Source organism: Nycticebus coucang, chromosome 4 (genome assembly GCF_027406575.1).
Source record: "Nycticebus coucang isolate mNycCou1 chromosome 4, mNycCou1.pri, whole genome shotgun sequence".
Lineage (NCBI taxonomy): Eukaryota > Metazoa > Chordata > Mammalia > Primates > Lorisidae > Nycticebus > Nycticebus coucang.
The window spans coordinates 93,027,831-93,047,079 of NC_069783.1; the positions used below are offsets into that span (position 1 = coordinate 93,027,831).

The 19,249-nt window shown below is 37.8% G+C and overlaps 1 protein-coding gene across 3 annotated transcripts in view; it reads right to left on the minus strand.

Annotated features, from left to right (window-relative positions):
• MGAT4A (alpha-1,3-mannosyl-glycoprotein 4-beta-N-acetylglucosaminyltransferase A) overlaps window positions 1-19,249 on the minus strand; it is a 109,541-nt gene that overhangs the window by 31,159 nt on the left and 59,133 nt on the right. For all 3 annotated transcript variants that reach the window (XR_008379535.1, XM_053588204.1, XM_053588205.1), the window contains exons 5-8: window positions 17,580-17,713; window positions 7,990-8,036; window positions 5,724-5,837; window positions 4,631-4,706 (exon numbers count right to left, since the gene is read on the minus strand). Coding sequence is in view for 2 of the 3 variants with exons in the window: in XM_053588204.1 (XP_053444179.1) it covers window positions 4,631-4,706; window positions 5,724-5,837; window positions 7,990-8,036; window positions 17,580-17,713 (371 nt within the window). In the remaining variant the exon portion in view is untranslated. The remainder of the gene's footprint in view (window positions 1-4,630; window positions 4,707-5,723; window positions 5,838-7,989; window positions 8,037-17,579; window positions 17,714-19,249) is intronic.

Sequence of the window (19,249 nt, forward strand, 5' to 3'; positions counted from 1 at the left end):
AACCAAAGAAGAGCATACACTGGGGAAAAGAATCCCTATTCAATAAACAGTGCTGGGAGAATGGTTATATACATGTAAAAGACTGAAACTGGACCTGCACCTCTCACCACTTACAAAAATTAATTCTCGCTAGAAAAAAAAAGATTTAAATCTAAGACCCGAAACAATAAAAATCCTAGAAGAAAGTATGGTAATGATATGATAATATCAGCCTAATGAAAGATTTTATGAAGATTCCACTGGCAATTGCAACAACAACAAAAATAAATGGGACTTAATTAAGCTAACAAGCTTCTGCATAGCTAAAGACAAAACAAAACAAATAGACAACTTTCAGAATGGGAAAAGATATCTGCATGTTACAAATATGACAAAGGACTAATAATAATAATAATAACCAGAATCTACAGAGACCTCAAATTAATCAACAAAAAAAGAGCAAACAATTCCATCTATCACTGGACGAGAGACGTGAACAGATCCTTCTCCAAAGAAGACACAAGAATGGCCAACAAACACATGGAGTAATGCTCACTGTCCCAAATTATCAGGGTAATGCAAATCAAAACCACCCTGAGATACCACCTAACCCCAAGGAAATAGCCCACATCACAAAGTTCCAAAGCTGCAGGTGCTGGCAAGGTTGTGGAGAGAAGGGAACACTTGTACACTGATGGGAGGAACTGCAAACCAATACAGCCTCTTTGGAAAGAAATAGAGAGAATCCTCAAAGAGCTGAAAGTAGACCTTCCACGTATTCCTACAATCCCATTAATAGGTCTCTACCCAGAAGAAAAAAAAATCATCTTATTATAAGGACATTTGTACTAGACTGCAACCTACTGGAAAAAATACTTACAAATCATATACTCAATAAAGGGTTATTACCCCAGAATTTATAAGGAACTTCTACATCTGAAAAACAAAAAAATCAGATAACCCAACTGAAAAATGGACAAGGGACATGAAAAGACATTTCTCCAAAGAAGATATACAAACACATGAAGTTATGCTCAACATCACTCATCATAAGAGAAATGAAAATCAAAACCACAAGAAGACACCACCACACGTCCGTTAGGATGGCCAATATTAAAATATAAGAAAATATAAGGAGGCAGAGAAACTGGAACTCTTGTGCACTGTGGAAATGAATGTAAAAAATGGCATAGTCACTATGGAAATAGTAAGGAGATTCCTCAAAAATTATAAATAGAACTATCACATGATCCTTATGTGAATACTCATGTTCAAAGTACTATCCACAATAGCCAAGAGCTAGAAGTAACTCAAATGTCCATCCACAGATAAATGGATAAACAAAATATGGTATATACATACAATGGAATATTATGCACCCTTAATAAAGAAGGAAATCCTGTCACATGCTAAACAGAGATAATCCTTGAGGACATTATACTAAGTGAAATGTGCTGGTCATAAAATGACAAGTACTATTTGATTCCACACATATAGATTACCTAACACAGTCAAAATCAGAAATGGAAAATGGAAAGGTAGTATACAAGGGCAGGATGGAGCAGGGAGCATGAATTAATAATGTTCCATAGGTACAGAGTCTCACTTTTGCAAGAGGAAAAAGTTCTAAGGATCTGTTGCACAACAACGTAAATTTACTCAACACTACTGAACTGTACACACTTAAGAAATACTTAAGATGGCTAGGCACAGTGGCTCACACCTGTAATCCCAAAGATGGCCAGGCACAGTGGCTCACACTTGTAATCCCAAACATGGCCAGGCACAGTGGCTCACACCTGTAATCCCTAAGATGGCCAGGCAGAGTGGCTCACACCTGTAATCCCTAAAATGGCCAGGCAGAGTGGCTCACACCTGTAATCCCTAAGATGGCCAGGCAGAGTGGCTCACACTTGTAATCCCTAAGATGGCCAGGCAGAGTGGCTCACATCTGTAATCCCTAAGATGGCCAGGCAGAGTGGCTCACACCTGTAATCCTTAAGATGGCCAGGCAGAGTGGCTCACACCTGTAATCCCTAAGATGGCCAGGCAGAGTGGCTCACACCTGTAATCCTTGCACTTTGGGAAGCTGAGGCAAGAGGATTACTTGAGCTTAGGAGTTCAAGACCAGCCTAAACAAGAGGGAGATCTCATTTCTATTAAAAATAGAAAAATTAGCCAGGCATTGTGGTAAGCGCCAACAGTCCCACCTACTCCAGAGGCTGAGGCAAGAGGATCACTTGAACCTGACCTGGAGTTTAAGGCTGCCGTGAGCTAGCCTGATGCCACTGCACTCTAGCCTGGGGCAACAGAGTGAGACTGTCTCAAAAAGAAAAAAATACTTAAGATGATAATATATTTTTACCACAATAAAGAAGAGGGATATATTAAACAAATTAATAAGCATATATCATAAACTGTAAAGAACAATGCCTACATATGGTAAGAATACACTAAATGCAAGTCCACAGCTGCTCCTCTTACGGTTCTCCTTACCACTGTCTTTCTTATCCCCACCTCATCCTTAATTTCCTAACTATTTATTCTCTCTATACCCTACAAAAAAATATTTACATGTCCACTAATTCTCCCTTGGAGAGAAATTTAAAATAAATTTTAAAAGCAGGCTTGGCGCCTGTAGCTCAGTGGTTAGGACGCCAGCCACATACATTGAGGCAGGCGGGTTCAAAACTGACCTGGGCCTGCTAAACAACTATGACAACTGTGGGCAGTGCCTGTGGCTCAGTGAGTAGGGCGCCAGCTCCATATACTGAGGGTGGTGGGTTTGAACCCGGCCCCAAATTGCAACAAAAAATAGCCAGGCATTGTAGCGGGCACCTGTAGTGGGAGGCTGAGGCAAGAGAACTACTTAAACCCAAGAGTCAGAGGTTACTGTGAGCTGTGATGCTACAGCACTCTACCAAGGGCAACACAGTAAGACTGTCTAGAAAAAAAAAAAAAATTTTGGTAGTGTGAGTGCTCTGGCATCATAGCTCATAGCAACCTCAAATCTTGGGCTTAAGAGATTCCCTTGCCTCAGCCTTCCAAGTAACTGGGACTATATGTGCCCACCACAACACCTGGCTAATTTTTGTTGCAGTTGTCATTGTTGTTTAGCTGGGGTCGAACCCACCAGCCTCGGTGTATGAGGCTGGCGCCCAACTCACTCAGCTATGGGTTACTGAGCCAAATAAAAAAAATGTAAAAGCAATACAACTAAGTAAGTGATGTGATGGCTATGTTAATCGGTTTGATTAAAGCATTCCACATAATATACCAAATCAAGTATCATCACATTGTACTCCATAAATGTATACAGTTATGATTTAAAAAAAAAATTAAATAAAAAATGAAAGCAATGTAACTACACTTTAACACTCTCGATGACGTTCTTAACTACAATGTACATATTTTATATGTGGGCCCCAGAACAACGGACAGCAAGGTTCAATTACAATAAATATTTGGGTTATGTTAAAACAAAATGCTTCTCTTAGTATGCTGAAATTAAAATAAGACTTTTCCAAGGTGTTTAAAGGAAATGTACTGCCTCAATCTAAGATATGTTTTTACATGCAAAGGTCTTACATACTGTTATATACAGCATTATACTCTGACCGTGTTCATAGACATTTCCCAGCCTGTGAACCAAGGAAGAGTGAATATATACACACAAGCACAGCTTGCTCTAGGTTAAATGTCCAGGGAGACGAAATCTGTTCTCAGGATCCCTGCCTTCCCTTGTGAGGTCACACTTTTTCCTTCTTTCCCCCTCTCCCTGGGCCCCCACCGCCACCCCCACAAGTTGCCCAACCATTTCCCTTCCGATTCAGAGACCCAGAGTCTCTGCCTACAACTTGCATCGAAATATCCTCTTGGGAAAAGAAGCTAATAAACTTTTTATACTGAAAAATAATCACGGACAGACTTAATGTGCTATACTTCTCCGGGGTATTTGCGCTTTGAACAAAGGATAAAGACACTCCTTGGCTAAAGAAATGAAATTCCAAATGTGGAATTTAAGCTGAAATCATCAAGGAGAACAAAACTTGGAAGAAATAAGAGCTTCTTAGATTCCTTAAGTTGTTGCCTACGTGACTAATTTAAGACTAGCTTAATCCTGCCACTGTAGGATTATTCTACTGGTATACTGTTATGGCTACACTGCTAAAAATTGGAGTGTTAGGATTAAAAGTCCATTTTATTATCTAATAAAATATATATCTAAATTATATAAATTTAACTGTATGATGGCCTACAAAAAATTATTTTACCATAAGATCACTAAAAAAAAAATTGTACGGAAATCTTTCTTTAAAACCTGCCAAATAATTAAATCTTAGTTCTTTTTAATAGGGGAGGAGGAGGGGAAGAGAAAGAAGATGGAGGAGTTGGGAGGAAGAGGAGATAAGGGAGCTGCACATGTTTGCCCCACGAGGTGGAAAGCTGGTGTCTGTGCTCACTGGAGAATGAACCTCGGAGCCCACGTTCTCAGTTACCATGGAGACCCCTCTGCTCTCTGAGATACAGTTATGATCTTAGAGATCTAAGAGGCTTGTGTTATCAAACTTCCTGTTTTAATGAAAATATGCCCTTGATAATACGTTTTCTTTAGAAGTGTGAAAAACATTAAAGGAAAAACCGTACTTACCTGAATGTAATACATGCCCTTTTCCTGAGCATACATCATTAGAAAACAGTAATCCAGGTTTTGCTTTGTTCTCCATCTGAATCAAACATTTTCACAAAATAAGTTAGGAATCAAAATCAAATTTAGGAAAATAAGATTAGATATATAAAACTCCAGGGTCTGCATGCCATAAATGGATACATACACACACTTGGGATAGAGATTCAAAGAAAATTCACTTTCCTCTAATGAAGGCTTCATTACAATATATTCCCAAGAACAAGAATCCTGGAGATGTCCTGAGGGGCAGAGGAGCTTAATGTCAAGTAAGTCTGGGAAACACTGTACACACATCCCCCCTCCTGGAGACATATTAGCATATTACAGGCACTAAAATATCCAGCAGGAAAGTCACTTATTGATAAACAATCCAGCATTTTCCAAACTTACTTGACCATAGGCCCTTTTTTCAGTATGAAAAGATAATAGCTCTCGGGGTGTGGTATTACTCCACCATGAGACATCTTAATGTCTATCCACCCAGAGCTTCAAAAACTACACATTAGGGATCACTGCTCTAGTGCCTGGGATCGTGTTTTGCAACAGACAGAAATTAATAAATACATAGTGAATGCTTTACAAAAAAGAATAACACCATATTAACTTTTAAAATAGTCCTTTCAGTGAATTCCTGGTAGCCTGCAGAAGCACAGTGATAAATGTGGAGTAAGAGAAGTAACTCTAAAAGCCAATTTAAGAAAAATGCAATGAAATAAAAGCTTCTAGTAAGTTTTTATCCACACTAACAAAACTTCTCCAGAATATGTCACAAGCTGTACTGAACTTAAGGAGACTACCCAGAATAGCGTACCGAATTCAACTCTAAAAAAATTTGTTTTGAGACTACAATAAGACCGTCATTCTTTACACAACTGACAAAGATTACAAAATGTGCAGCATTGGGAAGGTTGTGAAAAAATATGTACTGTCACACAATATTGAGGGAAGTGTTAAGCGCCAACCCTAAAAGCGTTTTCAGCTTCAATAAACAAGAATTCCACTTATTTGATATTATACTCACAAGGGTGAAGACTTTGAATGACACCCAGCTCACCTGACTCTTTCTTTAGAATCTCCAAATGTCTCCTTCAAGTTTGTCAAGTCCGGATAATAGCTCTCAGGGGGTGATATTACTTCCACCAAGCCAGAACTGATTTCTTTAGAAAATCTATTATAAGAAAGGTTAGCTCAGTTATTTAAGTTCAATAGGATTTTATTTATCATAATGCTTCATTTACTGTGCTTAACATAAAACGCATCAGTAATCATCTAAAGCAGGGTATAAATGCTCTGGTCACAGTGTTAAATGGAACAGCTCACCATTGATTTTATTTTCCAGAAAATAAAGGTTTTTCTTTGTTTTTTTAAGTAATTCTTTTATAACATTGTAAAATGCACTCTCCTTACAGTAGCAGAGAATTCCCAGGTGAAGTGCAGGCATTACTCACCTAAAATGTATCAGAATTTAAAGAAATAAAGCCAAATCGAGGTCTTACAGAAAATAGGGAACTGGAGGAAAATAAATGTTTTTCTTCAATTTTCAGAAAGTTTTCATTGTGAGTGATAGGCTGCATGTCATTCTAAATTTTGTCCCTCCCAAGGACACTTAACAAAGTCTGGAGACATTGTGGTTGTCACTGCCAAGGGCAATACTAGTGGCATCCAGTGGTGGATGTCAGCAGAGGTGCTGTAGAACATTCTGTAATGCACAGGACAGCCCCTACAACAAAAATTATCTGGCCCACAACCTCAAGTGCTGAGGTGTAGAAACACTTTTCTATGGTTTTTAAATTAGTCTGTACTGACTCAAATGTAATTTCTTTCACATTTGCATTCTCCTTTCTTTCATTTTTGCAAATCACCACAAATTCTTGTGCAACTACCTGCCTTTGCACAAAATGTTCTCAGTGCTTAACTGAACTATTTTTCTGGTCTGGGTTTTCTACACATTGAGGAAGAAGTAAATCAGTAGAATTACTGCACAAGCCCCAAAGCCGTGCCCACATGGCTTATGCCAGTGGTTCTCAACCTGTGCATGGCGACCCCTTTGTAACAATGAAAATAGATCCTGCATAGCAGATATTTACATTACGATTCGTAACAGTAGCAAAATTACAGTTATGAAGTAGCAACGAAAATAATTTTATGGTTAGGGGTCACCAAAGGGTCGCAGCATCAGGAGGCATTAGGAAGGTTGAGAGTCACTGGTCTACGGGAAGGTACCAAAGGGGGAATGATAATGACTCCTCTGCTCCTTTATTTAAGGAGTTTCTATCAAAATTGTGCTTCTACATAGCTGCCAAGAAATTTAGCACTCAAGGAAAATCTAACAAATGACAATTTAATCCAGTTTTAAATCTCCAGTTTTAACATTTTGACAGATAAGGAAAGCCATGTTATTTTAAATCTAGAGTTAGCAAATAATTGTTGCTTTTTTTTTTTTTTCATAGAGACAGAGTCTCACTGTACCGCCCTCTGGTAGAGTGCCGTGGCGTCACACGGCTCACAGCAACCTCTAACTCTCGGGCTTACGCGATTCTCCTGCCTCAGCCTCCCAAGCAGCTGGGACTACAGGCGCCCGCCACAACGCCCGGCTATTTTTTTGTTGCAGTTTGGCCGGGGCTGGGTTTGAACCTGCCACCCTCGGCATATGGGGCCGGCGCCCTACTCACTGAGCCACAGGCGCTGCTTCTTTTTTGTCTCTTTAAGTAGAAAGTATGTCTTTTAGGGACAAAAGCAGATACAATTCAATGAAAGAAACCTCTATCAAGGCAAGTTTTTACGATACCACTATTAAAACTGCCAAGGCAATATTATACAAAGTAACGATACCTGAAATTTACTAAGCTTTCCATCTGTCACCTGCTATGCACAGGTGCTCTTAGCAAACTGGTGACTCACTCTTTGCAGAACAGAAGAACAAATTAAGACACAGTTTAGCACTGGGGTCTGAAATTGCTACATGAAAATCTGCCTGGATAGCAGAACAATTTTTGCTTGGTAAACATGGTGTGAAAGATTTAAATCATCTCATATGATGTTCTCCTGTATTCCTGCCTTCAAGATTAGAGACTGTTATTTTACAGTGCTACACACATACGACATTCAAGTCTTTTCTACCGTGAAATATGCCAGTTCATCTCATCAGATAACTGAATATGCACGCATCTACTTTATGACAATGTAAAAGACCAGTAAAGGCTGTCCAACTAACAGAGAACCTCAGAGAAGTGAACTATAAAGGAAGGCATTTTTCTTTTAACAAAAAGCCAAGAGATAATAGAAGTAAAATATTTTCATGTTTATAATTCAGGACTTACTCTTTCTCCAGGTTGGCCACCACACCATGTACATAATCAATATCTGTCTGGGAAAGAAAAAGAAATGTACCTACATTCATGTTTTTATATTTTTAATTTAACTTTTAATATTAAATTCAAAATTAAATAAAGGATGAAAACATTCACAGAAAATACTACAAGTTTTTGACAATTCAAGAGATTTGCATTTCTGTGTTGTTCTATTATACCAATTTGGAAATATCCAAAGTATAAATAATTAATAGCAGTAGTAATAGTAAAGTAACAGCTCTTAGAGAACATTATCAACAAAGATTTTTTTTTCCACCTGGAATCATAAAACCTAGGTCAAAATTTGCCTCTTTGCTACCAGACTGTTTAACATTAAGTTTCTGAGTTTTGGTTTCCTATTTAAAAAAAAAAAAAAAAAAGGGTGGGAGAAAATACTTTAGAGATTATGAAATTAAATGATAAATCTATGCAACAAAAAGCTGTGTTCTTATTAAATACGAATACAGAGAACCCAAATCAAGAACACTTTAGTACTTCATTATTTATAGTTGGGATGTTTCCAAATGAACATAAAGAGTTTCTGTGCTCAGTTTTTGTAGTGAATTGAACACAGACAATTAAAAATAACAAAAACTTAAAAATCTGCCTACTGCATTAGTAAGTACTCAATGATAATAGTGCAGTGTAATAGAACACAGAAATGCAAATCTCTTAAATTGTCGAAAACTTTAATGTAAGAAAGTTACACGCTAGAAATAAATGCTTATCAGATCTGTGTCCTTTTAAATTATGAACAAGGGAAAATCCAATACAATCTATTAATTTTACTTTTTCTTCTAAGTCACTTAACGCAAAACACATTTCACAAACATTTATTGAGTAACTACACTAAGTCGGGCTGGAACCACTGCAGTGAACAAGCTAACTGTGAGTTTGGCAGACAAATGTTTAAACAGACATTTCAACCAAGTTGAGACCCAACCCAGCCTGGAGGATAGGGGCATCAGAGGAGGCTGCCTGGAGGAAGTGGTGCTCAACAGTGGTAACTGGCTTATGCCAAAGCTCTGGCTCCAAGGGTCTAACGGAGATGAATACCTTTAGCACTTCCCTTCTAAGAGGTGAACTGAGTCTGTCCCTGGCTCTATGGCAAAGACCAGGGAATTGGACCAAAGTGAGAATTCCAACTTTGACTCTTACTAACTGAATAAGTTTGGAAGAGCTGCTAAACCTCTCTGGCCCTCAGTTCCCTGGTAAAAATGCCTTCTAGGATCGCTACAGGGATTAAGAAAGTGGGGCACAGGCGGTGGACAAATGCAAATAATTGTAACTATTACTTCGCCAGGATGGTGTCCAGATTATCATCCTCCTCCTAACCCCACACCGAGTTAGGACCCTCAGGTCCTTGCCCCTTCAAAGACAGCAGGAAGCCAAAGGGGCAACCAACCCCAGGACACGGTGGGCCACCAGTATGGTGCAGGGCTGCGGCCACATTTTCAAGCCAGCCAAAGCCCTCCCTACTAATGCCAAATACAGTGACAACTTATACTAAAAATGCTTGGTATCAGTGATATAAAAATATGATCTATGCCATAAAAACTGCAAAAATGCTTAATACTCAAGGAAAATAAACAAAAAAGGGTATGGTTTAACCCTGGAAATTATAAATCTATAGAATTATCTTCCCAATAGTACTTTGTATGATTGATTACCAATACATAAATAAACATGGTATTTTTCAATATAGCTGTTGAAAAATTATAGGCCAAAATATGACTGATTCACCATATGGCAGTCTAAAATTTAAAATCAGAAATAGAAGCAACTAACAACTAGACAGATAATGAGCAAGTCCACAGAAGACTTGCTGAAAATATCAGCCTCTTTGACCTAATAGACACTTAACAGAAAGAACATTGCACTCAGTAACAACAGAAACCATTCTTCTTAAGCATCTGCGGAACACTGTCCGGGACACACCATGCACTAGGCCATAAACAAGTCTTGATAAATTTTAAAGGACTGAAGTCACACAAAGTATATTCCCTGACTACGCTGAAGTTAAGTGAAAGTGAAGTGAAATCAACAACAGAAGAAAATTTAGGAAATTCTCAAATCAATAAAAATTTAAAACTCACTTTTCTAAATAACCCATGGGTCAAAGAAGAAGTTACAAAGGGTTTTATAAAGTATTTTGATCTGAAATAAAATACACAAAACCTACCAAAATTTATGGGATGCAAATGAAGTAGTACTTCGAAATTTATAGCTTTCAACTGCCTATATCAGAAAAAAAGAAAGATCTTCAACCAATAATCTATTCATTCACCTAAAAAACTTAGACAAAAAAGAGTAAACCAAACTAAAAGCAAGCAGAAGAAAGCAAATAATTAAGATTAGAAATGTAATAAAATAGAAAACAGAAGAATGATAAAGTCACAGGGAATTCTTCCACTTGCCTTGTCAGCCAGCAAGAGCTGAAAAACACAGACGTTCTCAGAGGAGGACAATGAGAAAAGCAAAGGAAGTGGACGCCAGGGGCCAGGTGGAAGGGAGCAGAGAGTAAAGACTGAACAAAACTTGGCAGAAGGCCTGGCATGGTGGCTCATATCTATAATCCTAGCACTTTGGGAGGCAGAGGCAGAAGGGTCACTTGAGCTCAGGCATTCAAGACCAGCCTGAGCAAGAGCAAGACCCCATCTCTACTAAAAATAGAAAAATAAGCCAGGTGTTGTGGTGGACACCTCTAGTTCTAGCTACTCGGGAGGCTGAGGCAGGAGGATCGCTTGAACCCAGGGGGTTGAGGTTGCTGTGAGCCAGACTGACACATCAGCACACTAGCCTGGACAACAGAGTGAGACTCTGTCTCAAACATAAAAAAAAAAAACTGTTCAGACCTACTGACTCTTTAGCCACACAGATGTATAACCAATAACTGTTTTCAAAAAGCAAAAAAAATAAAATAAAAAATGGCCAATGGTATAGAAAACAATAATACCTTGCATAGTGCTACTTAGATTTAGGGACATCTCCTGTTATCTAATGGTTTTTTAATCTCTAGTACATTCCTCATTTTAGCACTTAAACGAATACCTGTTCAATGAATGAAAGAATACTTAGAACGAATCTGCACTTTTGCCTTTATTAAAAAATCTGACTAACAGGGAACTATGAGAGCTTGCACTGGTTCTCAGGCTGTTGTATTCCTCAGGTGCTTTGGGGTAGAATGTTCAAAAGCATTTGAGTAACTAACTCCTGGCTAAACCCACACAACACTGCCTAACTAGAAAAGGCTTACACCTTTTCTAGTTACACAGAGTTCAGGGAGGAACACAGCAATGCCAGTATTTCCCATTTTCCTTCCTGGAAATCATCCCCAATTATCAATGAGAACCAGACACAACATTTTCTAAGTATTAATAGCCAAAATTCTCAAGCTCAAAAGGGATCCACTTTGGTTCCAATAAAAAAAGAACTGCACAGATTAACTGTATTTGCAGGAAACAACCCAATAAAGTCATTATACCCCTCCCCCCAAAAAAACCAACTAATCTAGAATACTGCTGTTTCATCATCCTCCTATAAACCAGTAGCCTAGAAAAAAAAAACTGATCTGCTTCAATGAAAATTCATAAAAAAGAAACCAGAATAGCAACTATACAAATTAATATGAAAAAGGGGGACATTCAGCAAAACCTATGAACAAATTACACACACACACAAATCAGTTGAAAAATTATGACCAAACATTTCCCCAGTAATTTTAAAGGGAAAAAAAACATTAATCGAAGAGTCACCACCAGGAAGCAAAATTCGTATGACACGTTTTTGTGTGTGTGTGTTTTTCTTATTTTATTAAATCTTGCTTACATTCTTTAAGGGACAAACACAGACAAATAGGCTACAGTGAAGAAATCTTAATTTTATACGATAGTTAAGAAAATACCAAGATATGTCTAGGTACTAACTTTAGTGCCGCTTCTTATCTTTATTCTCCAACTCCAGGTAATATTCAGCCTCTATATTCAACCTGTGGGCTGCGACCCCTTTGTAACAATGAAAATACATCCTGCATTCAGATATTTACATTATGATTTATAACAGTAGCAAAATTATAGTTATGAAGTAGCAATGAAAATAATTTTATGGTTGGGGGGGTCACCACAACATGAGGAACTGTATTAAAGGGTCGCGGCATTAGGAAGGTGGAGAACCACTGCTATAAAATTCATATGACATCTTAAATCTAAAAAAATAATAATAAAAATAAATCTACTTAGCATTTGGGTCGTTTGAAAAGTAAGAAATGGAACTAAAAAAGAAGAAAAAATGGTAATGTTACAAGCAGACATGAATGAATTAGACAACAAAAAAAATGGAAATAAGTGCAAAGTGGTCTGAGGAATAGTAAGTTAAAACAGATCAACTACCTAACCAATCAAAAACAGTGAAGGTGGCGCAAATACACGCACATGCACAAAGAAATCAGGGAGCAACAACGAAAGACTCTACTTTGCTTGACTCTGTATAAAGCAAATTTTAAAACCTGGATGATAAGGATAATTTTCTAGGAAAATATTTCATCAAAATTGGAAGGAAGTGTAAATACCTCTCTCTGTTCTAATATAAAAAATTTAACATTATCTCATCTGTACAGAAGAAATGGGGCCATTAAATATCTCTAAATGGGTACAACTATTGACAGTTGTCCCCCGTGCAGAGATGAATTGTGTGGCGACAGCACAGTACTGGAAGGAAGGCCTCTCAATGTACACACACACACCACACAGAATTTTTAAACCATGTAGTCATATTATCTACTAAAAAAAATAATTTAAATAAACAATAAACGTTTCCTAAGGGACACAAAATATACAACAGAAAACAAAAATAAAAACTAAAAATCCCACAGCAATTTGATCAATTCTATCTAGTAATTTAATTTCTGTATTCATTTATAAGTTTATCTACTTTGCAAATTTCTGACCACAGCCCAGCTAACTTGGCCTTGTAAAATCAACTTAAAACTAAAGAACTTAAAGAAGGCATAGTAAGGGCTTCAGTAAAGGCACTCTTACTGCAAAACACAAACTAGATTGTGCACAATAGTAAAATGAGAAACTGAACAAAATGCAAAACTGTACATACCGTACACTAAACATTCTATTTAGGAAATTCTCTGAAGTTAGTTTTTTTTTTTTTGTAGAGACAGAGTCTCACTTTATGACCCTCAGTAGAGTGCCGTGGCCTCACACAGCTCACAGCAACCTCCAATTCCTGGGCTTAAGCGATTCTCTTGCCTCAGCCTCCCGAGTAGCTGGGACTACAGGTGCCCGCCACAACACCCAGCTATTTTTTGGTTGCAGTTTGGCCAGGGCCGGGTTTGAACCCGCCACCCTCGGTATATGGGGCCAGCGCCTTACCGACTGAGCCACAGGCGCCACCCTGAAGTTAGTTTTTCAGAGACTAACTGTAAGCGCTATTCCAACATGATGAATCTGTTACTATATTACAAAATCTTAACTCAAACGTACAGTTTAAGAAGTTAAAAATTAGGGCGGCGCCTGTGGCTCAGTGGGTAGGGCGCTGGCCCCATATACCGAGGGTGGTGGGTTCAAACCCGGCCCCGGCAAAACTGCAACAAAAAAGTAGCCAGGCATTGTGGCAGGCGCCTGCAGTCCTAGGTACTTGGGAAGCTGAGGCAAGAGAAACGCCTAAGCCCAGGAGTTGGAGGTTGCTGTGAGCTGAGATGCCACAGCACTATACTGAGGGTGACAAAGTGAGACTCTGTCTCTACAAAAAAAAAAAGAAGTTAAAAATTAAACACGCCTTTGGAATGTTTCTAGGCAACCTGCATGCCCGTGCACCTGCCCCTGTGGCCCCTAGAAAGTCACTGCCGCCTCCACCAACCTCTATAATCAAAATAACTGCCCACAGCCCCAGATCCCTTATATTTTCTTGTCTTTTGTTACTAGCACATAGAAATATAAATGGAGCCTACATCCTACCACCTTGCTAAATTCCCCTGTTATTTCTAATAATCTTCTTTGTTCATTCTTTAGATTTTCTGTGTCATCTGAAAATACTGAAGCACTATTCAAAGTCCAAGAAGAGAATATCCAAGAAGCTGGGCCCAGGTCACGTGTCTGAATAGACAGAGCTAATATGTGCCTTTTCACTGTCCATAGCGGGAGGGAGGCGCTTCCTCCCACCAAGATTTCTAGAATGGGAAATTCCCCAAATACAAGAGTGAAGCTGAAACAGTATTTTTTTCTTGCCAGAATCCAGAGTACATTCTAGAGAAATATTTTGCCAGAAATGATCATGATGGATAGGAATAATGTAAATAATATGATCTAATAAGAAATATTACAAATAAGGTCATAAAATTTACAAAAACAAGGCATACAGATAACAAAAGATCATTAGAATACAGAGAACACATTTAAACTTTAAGTTCGCAAGAATAAACAATCTTAAAATTTGAACACCACACTTGGATCATACCACAGATCCTTCAGAACAACTAGAGTTCATTCCTCTCAACCTCTTCTGAAATTCCTGAGTCAGTGAATTTCCAAATAATTCATCAACAGTCAACTGTTCAAAAATTTGCATGTTTTGTGAATGTCTCATCAAATATGCCCAATGGACCACTACAGATGAAGTGGCCAGAAGGGAAAAGAACGAAAACTACAGCTAATAATGAGTTCTTCCCTTTCAAGAAAAAAAAGAATACAAAGAATAAACAAAGTCAAAGAGGAAAGAAAAAGTTCCAGGCTTTGACTGTCTACACGTATTCTTCTGCAGTTCCTTTTCATTCTTAACTTTCTTCTCGTATATTAAAGTGAACCAGAGATAATTCAGGCCTTCACAAAGATTCCTGATTTATTTAAAAATATTTGCAAAGGATGTATTTATTCTGCCTGTTTACTCTCGATTAATTTCAAATGGGAAAGGAGATGGTTTCACAAAAGGGATTAAACTGGGACTTGAAGGATGACTAGGAAAGAGAAAGGCAGAGGCAAGCTTTCAGACTGACACAGCTGGAACCACAAACACACACAAGGCCCATACAATGACCTGGGCAGGAAATGACAGCCGCACCGGCCTGTTAATACTTATTGTAAAGAAGCCTTAACAGAGAGGCCTGGAAGAGAAGCACTTTGGGAAAGCCAGATTAATTTAGTTATGGACAGATTATGAGTTTCCCACAGAACAGTCAAATAATGTTACCAAGTAAGCAGATGGCAACGTGGGCTCATGAAGACAAAGAGAGCTAGAGCTACCTGCATGTGGACCATGGTCAAAGCCAGAGAACTTGCACTTGTTACTAGCATCCAATGGGACCCAGCCAGAACACTTAGGTAAAAACTGCCAACCAAGGTAGAATCAAATATAGTGATTAATAATTTTAAATTGCCCAAAAGGTGATTTAATGAACACCTTGAATTAATTTTTCTATTCAGAACACACTTTCTTGATCGATGTTCTATGTAGATACATATAGAAACACTCCAATCCAAGAAAGGACTCTTCAGAGATGGGAATGCTGCTGACACTTGCACCACATTTTCCGTTTATAACACCTCCCCATGTGCACGCTTGCTGTGCCTCAGCAATCTGCAACAATGCTCAAAAGGATCAAAAGCATTATTCTCATTGTAGAGATGAAGAAACATGGCTAGGCATGGTGGCTCATGCCTGTAATTCCAGACTTTAGGAGGCAGAGGAGTGAGGACCACTTGAGACTAGGAGTTCAAGACAAGCCTGGGCAACATAGCAAGACTGTGTCTCTGGGGAAAAAAAAAAAAATTAGCTGGACATGATGGTGCATGTCTTTAGTTCCAGCTACTCAGGAGGACAAGGTGGGAGGATCGCTTGAGCCCAGGAGTTTGAGGCTGCAATGAACTATGATCATGCCCCTGTACTCCAGCCTGGGCAAGAGTAAGACCTTGTCTAAAGTAGAGAGAGAAAAATCAACCTACTCAAGTGACAGTAAGTGGCATAATCCAGCCCTAAACATAGGTCCTCTGACTCCAAACCCAATGTTACTGCATCTTAAGGACCAGATGAAAGGCTTTAGTAAGAGGGTCTTGAATCCTTATGAATACTAATCTCTGACTACAGACTGAATACTATTTGATACTATTTGTATAAGGATAGTTTTTTCTTTTATAGTTTTAAGGCTTTATTCCAATTAGAAATCAATATATGCTCACTGTAAATGAATTCTAAGTTATAAAAATAATTACAAATACTAATGGTCAAAAAACACATACACCAATGTTTAATACCATCCAGTAAAAGAACACAAATTAAACAAAAGCAAGGTATTGTTTTTTAGCAATCAAACTGGCAGAAAAACTCAAAGATTAATAGCACCTGTGGGAACAGAGCAACACGGTCTGTCACAGACTATTGGGAGAGGAGCAAACTGACTTAACTTCTGAAGGGCATTTTGGCCATGTATGAATATTTTAATGAATATGGACTCTGACCCAGCAATTCCACAGTTAGGAATTAACACCGAGTCAGTAACTACACAAACACATGGCAATTTATTTACAGAAACGCTCTCCTCATATGTTGAAATGAACTAGAGATTATTCATGCCTTTATAAAAAATTCCCTATTTATTTGAAAATGTTTGCAAAAGATACAGCCTATTGCTAATAACGGCAAACACTCAGAAACAGCCTAAATGTCTACCAATCAGAAATTAAATATTTTAAAACCGTACAAGGGAATATTTTGTAGCCATAATAAATGATACTTTAATATCCTTCTTAGCATAGAAAAATGTCCATGATGTTAAAATAGGTATAGAATGATCTCATTTACATATAAGCAGAGAAATGGTAGGAAATATTACTTCAGTTGTATTTTGAAATAGTAATAATTATATCTCCATAGAGAAACAATAGGTAATTCTTCATTATACATTTATGTAATTGTTTTGAACAATATGCATGTATTTACTTTTTTATGTAGGAAATAAGACTGTTTTCATTTACAAAAAGATAAGGAACTCAATTTATCAACTAGATTATATCCCCTTTCCCATTCTGAAATCGATAAATATTGATCCTAGGGGTTTTGTTCCTCATGGTTTAAGAAAAACATGCTCAAGTTTTATTCTTTCCCTTGATCTTTTGAGGAGACTACAAGACAAGGAATATAATATTTCTCATTCACTAGATTTCTTGGGAGTGCAGAGAAGGGGAGGAGAGCCTAAAGATCTGATAAAACGCCAGCTGAGGCCAACCTTTTTTAGGTTTCAGGATTCCCAAAAACACCAGTGGAAATCTCCAAATTTAGGTCTTAGAGCTAGAAACGGGGACATGTTCCTTAAGATCTGTGTGTGTAGAATATTAGCCTGTTGGCAACCACAAAGATGACTATTCCTGGTTTGTAACAGCAGGAGAGAAGTTAAGCAAACATAACAAGTTAAACTTTCACTGAACTATCAGATGCATACATGACCTAAACTTTACTCATCACATTTTTAAAAAATGCTTATCCAAGCATATTTAAATAGTCAATGTGGTTCTGACTCTTACAGATGATATACAGTAAAAACATAACAATTAAATAATTACCTCTCCTATGAAGACTACTATAACACAGTCCATCTTCTCTTCAGGATACAGATTATCGATAAGGGAATGGAGAGTTTCTACGAGGTATGATCTAACTTCTCTCTTCACTGTGGGAATTCCCATTACTATTGAAACTGAAACAAAATAATACAGCAATTATGTAAAAATAGTTCAGAAGGACAATATAAACACACTACCACTTCGAAAACGTTATACCCTCTCAAATTGATAGGAATCATTGAGAGGTAAAATGTGCTAAGTTTCAGAAAGAAAAATAATCAAGGAATATAAGAGCATAACTATAATAATTCTTCTTGTGCATGGCTTCACCATAAAAAGGGAAAGAACTGATTACAAGGAAAGACATTAAGCCTCACACTAAAGAATGGCTAGAAAGCATAAACAGCAAATTCTATCATACAACTAAAACTTAGAAACACTTAACACACCTTAAAAATTAACGTCTTACATATCAACTTCAGCTATATAGTAAATTGAGAAGAGTACGAAAGTCGCTTTTGTAGTTTTTTTGCCATTAGCTTGCATATTCTCAATCTAACCATGAAGAAATAACAGAGAAATCCAAACTGGGGTGATACTACACCAAATAACCAGCAAGCGTCAGGGTCATGAAAGACAAGGACTAGCGAACCATTCCAGGTTACAAAAGACCAGGGAAACGTGACAATTGAATGAAATATGGGATCCTGAATTGGATTCTGAAACAGAAAACAAGTAACAATGAAACAAATGATGGAATCTGAAGAAGAGAGAAGGTTAGTTAACAGTATAGTATCAATGCTAATTTCCTGGTTTTGGTCACTGCGTTATGGTTAAGTAGGATAAAAGTATTTAGGAACACTAGATAAAGGCGTATGAAAACTTAGTGTACTATGTGCAAAACTTTTGTTAATGACAGTCAATTCCACCATAGAGCTTGTATGAATGTGAATTTGTTCCTACATGATTAATATATAATTCACATCGTGCCCAATGTGGGCATAATGTGAACTGCACATTTGCTTATGTGCAGTTTCTCCTCTGAGACATTCAACAGCTGAAACAACTGAAAGTTGCACCTAACCAAGTAAAAATACTGTACACAAAGGCACACACCTTGAATATCCACCAGTTGAGCCACACCCATCCACACCAAGTGTTGCAACTTCCCATCAGTTTTTAGAGAACCCACCTTAAACCACTTCACAATAACTTAAAGGCTGCACCCTTATGCAGCCCACTTCAACAAAACAGCAAGTCTTTTTCAACAAAGAAGGCCATATTTATGTATTTTTAATAACTTAGTTTGCATAAAATTGTGCTGTTATTATTAGGTTTTATTCTTTTTTAAATATAACTTAACAAAGTTTTTTGAGTGTTGTGACCCTAAGCTCATTTTCCCCCTCTCAATGCACAATTTTGCACAATGCATTGATTTTTAGGGACACATATTGTGTTATAGATCTTACTGTCTTTTAAAGCAAGTTTTTAAAAATTACATGTTGGCCAAGCACAGTGATTCACATCTATAATCCTAGCACTCTGGGAGGCCAAGGCAGGTGGATTGCTTGAGCTGAAGAGTTCAAGACCAGCCTGAGCAAGAGGAAGAACCTATCACTACTAAAAAGTAGAAAAACCAACCAGACATTGTGGCAGGTTCCTGTAGTCCC